Source organism: Magnolia sinica, chromosome 16, assembly GCF_029962835.1.
Source record: "Magnolia sinica isolate HGM2019 chromosome 16, MsV1, whole genome shotgun sequence".
NCBI lineage: Eukaryota > Viridiplantae > Streptophyta > Magnoliopsida > Magnoliales > Magnoliaceae > Magnolia > Magnolia sinica.
The window spans coordinates 70,956,044-70,964,071 of NC_080588.1; the positions used below are offsets into that span (position 1 = coordinate 70,956,044).

Below are 8,028 nucleotides of genomic sequence, written 5' to 3' on the forward strand. Positions count from 1 at the left end.
GTTAAATTCACACAGCTTAGCTACTGAGTTTTGTATCGTGCTGATCTTTGTATCTTCTCTTCAGGGCCCCTTCTCTTAATCTCGGTAACACCTGACTAGTGGTTTGAGGACGGACATATACCATGGTGGTCCCATACATAATCCTATGGTTAGCATCGCATCCCATTATTCCATGTGTGTGGCCCATGTAAGCTGTGGGTCTTGCTGATTTTTGGCCTTTGGCCTAAACACGGGGGATAAAGCCTGATAGACAGTGTGGATTTACATATGTAAACACGTAAAACAGGTGTTGACGTGTCGTATAGGATTTCAGTGTTTTAGCGAACGAAGAATCGCACGTGTCACAACAGAAAACCAGCATAGACGGTGCGAAGTGCGAGTTGCGTATCATGCAAGGGACGTTCACGGGCTCTCGTCATCCCTTTTTATCCGGAGATACAGAGTCACGCTCTCAAGTGAAACTCTTCCTTCTTTCCAGACAACATCTCACCTTCAAAACCCAAGAAAAATCAAATGGCGGAGAGTATCGACAGCGAGAAGCAGAATCTGACGTGGTGGAACCTCATCCGTCCGATCGCGAGCCTCGTGTTACCCTGCTGGGCCTGCGAGCCCTACCTCTCCTTCGACTCGGCCCCACACAACCCCATCGTCATAGGCACCATCATCTGCCCTCACAACGAAAAGGTACGCCTCTGCCTCCAGCAAGATTCCAGAAGCTTCCCTTCCCTCCTCCTCGACCTCCCCCTACACACGTGCGAGTTCGCGGCCGAGATCGACCGCGGCACGAGCATGATCGCGCTCCAGTGCGGCCGCGGCACGCGCGGGCCCCTCCTCGCCGCGCCTGCGTGGGCCGTGTACTGCAACGGGCGGAAGGTCGGGTACGCGACCAGGCAGCCAGTGACGGAGAATGACACGTGGCTGCTGGAAACGATGCGGACGGTGTCCGCCGGGGCGGGTTTTGTGCCCCGGAGGGCGTCAGATTCCGGCGGGTTTAAGTACGTGAGGGGGAGGTTCGAGAAGGTGGTGGGGTCCGCGGATTGCGAGTCGTACCATCTGATCGATCCGTCGGGATGCATGGGGCATCAGGAGCTGAGTCTTTTCTTCATGAGGCTATGATGTGCGACCGGGCTCGGCTGATTGGAGAGTCAGAGGCTCCATTGGTGGGGCCCACGCAAGTGTTGTTTGTTCCGGTGTTATTTCTGTAAATAAATCGGACGGCGAGGATTCTTCTAAGAGTGGATCCTCGTTATTGAATTGAAAATTCATTAATCAAAATAAACGGACTGGTTATTATCTCTGTATAAAACGCGAGTAGCAAATTGCCAAACTTACCATCTCTACTCGTGTATAATCCGAGTAACTTTTGGACATTTTTGCCCCTTAATCAGTCACAGGACTGGAAAACTATGCATTTTAAGGGCTTATTTAGTTTTCCAATTACAATTGTAGATGTGTAAATGGATAATAATTATTTATTCTTATAACTATATGGTGACATCACTTATATTTGTCTACAATGATGATTTTACTACATTGTTTGTTTCCCATAAATAAAAATCACTTTAAACAAAATAAGTTTATAATGTTAAATATAATAATTACAATTTACTTCACTATTTCATTTACCATATACTTGGCTCTAGATTTATAAGTCATAATTTTTGTTTAAGAAAACACCTGAAAATAATAATAATAGTTCATTTACTTTATATTTTATAAAAAATTGAAAAATCAAACAAGCTCAAAAGAAAATTGAAAAATGAAATAGGCCCAGTTGAATAGTTCACGAGATAAGAAAATGTGAGCATGAGTCGTCCACCATCAAAATCCTACTCTCTTTCTCTCTATGTGCATGTAGCCTCACCTATTCCTTCCATGTTCTCTCCATGGCCTCTGTCCATTAATCTATGCACATGCATACCCTTAGTTCCAATAGGAAAAAGTGGATGTGCTTCAACCAAGGGCACTTATGTCATTTTAATCTTTCATGAGTACCCCACTCCCACTATCTTGCTAAGGAGTTTAACAAATCATGACTTTGTATCATTTAGTCATCTATGATGTTAGGGATCTTCTTAAGACATTGGCTTAAAAATTAATAGATTTAAGATTTAAAACTTGAGTGGGCCATAACATCAGGAAAAGTATAATGATGTTAGGCATTGTCATAAGACATTGGCTTATAAATGAAGTAGATTTAAAACTTGAGTGGTTATAACATCAGAAAAAATGCAGGTGGGCCATTGATGTTGAAACCATTCAAGGCACCCTTCTTCCACACCTGTTTACATGAAAAATAGTGCAAATGCAACCTTTATATTTCTAAAGCATGCATATGCATACATTAGATGTCCTATCCCCCTATTGCAATATAAAGAGAAGGGCATCCGTTGAAAATGAGAAGTGATCAACCATGCCATTAGTAGGAGAAAGAAGATAAGAGAAGGAGCTCATCTAAATTTAGAAATGATCAGGTACAACAAGTGTATGAGAAGCTATAATACAGCCACTGTTACCCTAATGTAGAGTCGTGCCAAAGGTGGGCCAGTCCAGTACATGATGCATGCCATTGGTTGTGCATTGGTTTTGGCGTGGACCAATCAATGAGTGATAGGTCTGATGATTATTTTGTGCAGTCTTCACGGTGTGTGACCCACTTTTTTAAAGAATTGAATATTCTAAACAAGTGACATGTTAGCTAAAAAAGAAATCTATATCATGAGTTAGGATACAACCACTATAGTTGAGCATTTCTCGGTAGAAATAACAATTATCTCATTGCGGAGCTTAAACCTTTGGTAGTAGATGATGGCATGTAAGGATGAACTCATGAAATGTGTAATTCAAGTTAAACTGTTCAAACCTAGGGCTCCACCTTATGTTGATGCAATGTGAAAATGATGCAGGTGTATTTCCTCAGGTATATGAATAAGCATCATAACTAAATACTCACAATCTTGAGTAATCTATATCATGATCACTCAACACTTCTTCTGCAATTTTACAATTTATGGGCGCAGACGGAGACTGATTCATTGAATAAGAAGTCGTATTGATGGCATCAGTCTATAGCTCTTTGTCCAATAAAAATGAATTCTCCACTATTGTTTGTCATCAACACTTTTAACTTTCACTTTGATTTTTTTTTATATCATTGCCTTTCACATATTGAAAGTAGCGAAAACATTAGATATAATTTTCAGAAAATAAACCCATACCCTTTTTGGAGAAATTGTCAACAAATGTGACAAAAAATGATGATCCTCTCCCAGAAATCACGAGCATCAGCCTCCATATTTTCGAATGCACATAATAAAGCACACATTTATTTGCATATTTTTAAAACTTTAAAGACACCCATGATTGTTAACTATATATGCAATGTTAATATACATTAAGATCAACACTTTTAAATGCAGGAATCAAACAACGATATAAAAGTACCTTTATATCGTGCTCGCTCATGTAGTCTAGGCGTGCATGTTATACATGTGCAAATGTAGATTCCATTACAAACAGCGTAGCTCCACCCGGTACGATATTCTCAATCAGCTTGTAAAGGTTATTGCTCCACTATGCTTTCATAATAATGAATGCCCTTTTAAAATTTTTAAGATACGATCAAATCCTGTGAACCTGTACCCAAGTCCTTAGAGAGCTCCCAAAGATATCATATTCTTTTTTAAATTAGGAACGTATCTCAAATCTGTTAGGATACACTCCATCCTATCAAATATCTTAATGCACACTGATTCGATACCAACAACCTTACAAACAATGTTATTGTCCAAAAAAACACTTGGCTACCATCGTACTAATTGTAAGTGGTGAAGCAACTCCAATGAGAGGTCATGTAGTATGAAGCCCCAAAATCTAAAATCCACTCATTGCTGAGATATTTAAATTTGGATGTGGTCAATACGTCACAATCACCCGCCTCCTCACTGGATTCCGTTGTGTTGACCTCCCTCGGCGAGTCCTCTGATTTATCTCTCTTCTGGACTTTAGGATTCGGACAATCCTTCTTCATATGCCCCAACTTTCCACAATTCCAACACTTCATCTTTTCTTTGTCTTTTGACTTAGACGTGGATCGCGAATTTTCCTTCTTCCGCTTAAAAGCTCTTCCCCTAGCAACCAATGCATCTGTAAAGAAAACATATCATCGTTATTCTTTCTCAATTGTTTCGAATGAAAGGTTGAGATAACAGTTTCTACATCAATAATTTTCCTACCATAGCACATAGTGTCTACAAGACTCTTGCACGACTCTAGAAGAGAATTCAACAGGATTAGGCCTTGGTCTTCTTTGTCGATATTTACCTTCACATTTGTCAACTTGCAAAGTAATTGATTGAACGGCTAATATGTTCATTAAGATTCGACCCTTCCACCATCTCCGAATTGTAGATTTCTTCAGATATAGACGATTATTGGGACATTTCGCATGTACAAACTTTCCGATCACATTCTGTCGTTAGGGCACTCGAAGAGATCTTTTGTTTATCTCTTGTTGAGATTTTGCTACCACATTGCATTATTTAAATCGATAGATCTATCAGGTGTAAACACATCCAATACAAGGTTAAATAAAAAATTATCAATAGTCTACATGTCAGTTGATCTAAGATTAGAACTATCGTTATTTTCCTTCTTACAACCCATCTAAAGTGGGCCCAAATGGTTGGATGTTTTTTTTTTTCCTTTTTAGTATGTTTGGATGGTTCAGTTTAAGTTGCACTTTTATTGGTTTAGTTTGAGTTGCATTTTGCCCAAATGCACCATTTGTGGAGTGCATGTGATATATAATTTTTTATGCGTCAAATATCAGGTTTTGTTCACATGAGTGCAAACACAAACATAGTGTCCTTTAGTACCCGGTTAATTTTCAAGTCAAGCTTAGGCATAACAGCCAATTTGGCAATGTGGATTTGAGTGCATTCGAAATTGAAAAGGTAATTTTTTTTACATTTGGCAACAAAATGAGAGGGGAGGATTCGAATTCTAATGCATTCCAAATCCTCAAATTGCTAAGATTTAAAATCACACCTAAAGCTAAGATTTAAGAAGAATTGTGTCTAGCTGCTTGATTTGCAATCGTTGGGGACCTTGAAATATATAGCGGAATCACAACCTCAAAATGAGAGGGGGGGATTTGAACTCTAATGCATTTCAAATTCTCGAATTGCTAAGATTTAAAATCACACCTAACAACTAAGATTTCAGAAGAATTGTATCTAACTGCTTAATTTGCAATAATTGGGGACCCTTGAAATATAAAACCGGAATCACAACTTCAAAATGAGAGGGGGGATTGGAATTCTAATGCATTCCAACTCCTTGAATTGCTAAGATTTAAAATCACACCTACAAGCTAAGATTTCAGAAGAATTGTGTCTAGCTGCTTAATTTGCAATCGTTGAGGACTCTTGAAATATAAAAAGGGAATCACAACTTCAACGCCACATCCTCGCTTGATTCCAATGCTGGAAGATTAAAATAAATCCAGATGTCCAGACGTGTGGTCTTGACAATGAAAGGGATCAACAACAGAGGTGGGCCTCACTGTGATTTTTATGTGAAATCCACTTCGACCACCAAGTGCTTCACCCCATGCTAGACTCAGGGCTCAAAACTCAGGCCCATTTGTAATTTAGGTGGACTACATGATTGTAAATAGTGTGCGGAACAACGCCGATCCTCCAAAGTGTTTTCCTTAGTATGGCCCACCTCAATCACAAATGGGACATTTTTGGGACCCATGCCTAAATTTTCCTGTGGCATCTTATGGTTGGAGTGGATTTCATACAATCATCATCATGGGCCTCCTAAAAATTAGGGGTGGATGATTTATCTCCCAATTGTTTCCTTTTAGTGTGGCCCACCTCAATCACGGGTCAACTGGAATTTTTAGCCTTAGGCCAAGCATTAAATTACCTATCTAATGGTGGGAGTAGATTTCAAACGTACACATCACTTTGACGACTAGTACTTATTTATTTATTTATTTTTCTCTTCTTGAAATATATTGAGGGAGCCTTGTAATGTCACGAACTTAATCAAAATGAGCCAGCAGCGTGGGTGGGATCCACCGTGATGTTTATACAAAATCCACTCTTACCACTAGGTGCTTCACCCCATGTTATACCCGGGTCTCAAGAATCTGCCCCATTCCTGATTTAGGTGAACCATGCTATTGGAAACATTGTAAATGGAAACATAGACCCTCCAAAAGGTTTTGCTTGGTATAGCCCACCTCAATTACCGATGGGTCTGATTTTTGGAACCCATGCCTAAATTTTGGTGCAGCATCTAATTGTTGGAATGGATTTCATATAATCATCATGGTGAGCCTTGTAAAAATCAAGGGTGGATGTTTATCTTCCAACTTTCCTTTGGTGTGGCCCACCTGTATCACAAGTCACCCTGATTTATTTTTTTTGTTGCCCTGGCATAACATTGGATGACTCATCTAATAGTAGGAGTGGATTTTATGTACACATCATTGTGGCCAAAATTGGTGTGGCGTACCTCAATCATGGATGGCTTTTTTTTATTATTATTATTTATTTAAAACACACCACCATACACTCACGCTGTAGTGGGATTTCACCACCTATGGGTACTCGAACCCTCAACCCGGTGTTGAAACTCCTGAGAGTCAATCATGGATGGCTTTATTTTTAGAATCATGCTTAAATTTGTGTGGCCTCTAATGATCAGAGTGGATTTTATATAATCATCACAGTGGACCTTGTGAAAATTCATGCATGGATGTTTCTCCCTATTTCCTTTTGGTTTAACCCACCTAAGTTACATGTTGGCCTAAATTTTTTGCCCGGCCTAACATTGGATGACTCATCTAATGGTAGGAGATTCACGTACGCAGAAGCACGACCCCCTACATGTATTGTCATTGACATAGAACGTTTGAACCTATTCAAAAGTAGCTATTTGCATGCACATTGGGTCACTTTTGTGGCCTACCTAAAGCTTGGAATTACCTCAACTGTAACCAAAGTGTATGTTTTGATGTACTTATTACAATTATTATATACAATGATATACATGTACACCATTTTAAAATATTGTTGATGATTTAGTTAATTAAATTAAGGGTTATGCAAATATAGTAAAAATCTTAATACTTTGATGACACTAGTTACCAAATAAAAACTTTGGATTCCAAAGCATTCCAACTGCATGATGCTAAACATAGTTGAGGATTCCAAATGCATTAGATTTTAATATATTTGGGATTTGGAATCCAATGCATTCCAAATACAAGTAACCAAATGAGCCCCAAGTCACCCTAAGCCGACCATGCTTTAGCTCGACCCTGTGTTAAATCCTACAAATATTCACCGCAATCCATGATTAATTAGCCAACCCCATCTATTCTGACCATAGACGGTGTCAGTCGCCTGTAATATATATTTCTTTATACGTTTGTGGCCCACTCGATCAATGAATGGATCTATGTCATTCAAGCAGAAAATAGGGATTTTTATCAATTTTCAGGTGGGGTTGGGTCGGACTTGAGCCTAACAAATTTTTAGGACTTGGGCTTGGGCCTGCTTGCTCGAAATGGCTTGGCTTTTTCGGGCTCAAGCATTGGGTTATACCCGGCCCATTGCCACCTCCAGACACCATACTCCATCTGGTAGTTTCTCTAGCCGCGTTTGCTCCACCATGTCCTCCATTGTTTCCTTTTTTGTGGCTGACTTAAATCATAGGTCAGGCTAATCTTTTTGATGCAGATATAACATGTTTGGTAGAATCAGATGCACGGTTGGATTCCAAATACACTTCACCGTGGGCCCACGCAGCTCGAGCAAACGGTAACTCCACGCCCATTCGAATGCATGTGAACAAAACTCGAAATAACGCATCGGACGTAGGGGTGTCAATAGGCCGGGCTCGGGCCTACAAAATAAGAATTTTTAAACGGGTCAGCCCGATGGTCCGGCCAGAAACAGTTCAAAATCCGGGCCGAGACCTACCCCAGGCCCGGCCCGTTAACAGCCC

The 8,028-nt window shown here is 40.0% G+C and overlaps 1 protein-coding gene across 1 annotated transcript; it reads left to right on the forward strand.

Annotated features, from left to right (window-relative positions):
- Positions 1 to 425: 425 nt before the first annotated feature.
- Positions 426 to 1,504, forward strand: LOC131229176 (protein MIZU-KUSSEI 1-like). The gene has a single exon (XM_058225065.1). The coding sequence runs from the start codon at positions 514 to 516 to the stop codon at positions 1,114 to 1,116; it is 603 nt and encodes a 200-aa protein (XP_058081048.1). The 5' UTR covers positions 426 to 513; the 3' UTR covers positions 1,117 to 1,504.
- The last annotated feature ends 6,524 nt before the right edge of the window (positions 1,505 to 8,028 follow it).

Bases quoted from the DNA above. Each gene is read 5' to 3' on its own strand.
- LOC131229176 (XM_058225065.1), top strand. From the start codon at position 514: ATGGCGGAGAGTATCGACAGCGAGAAGCAGAATCTGACGTGGTGGAAC.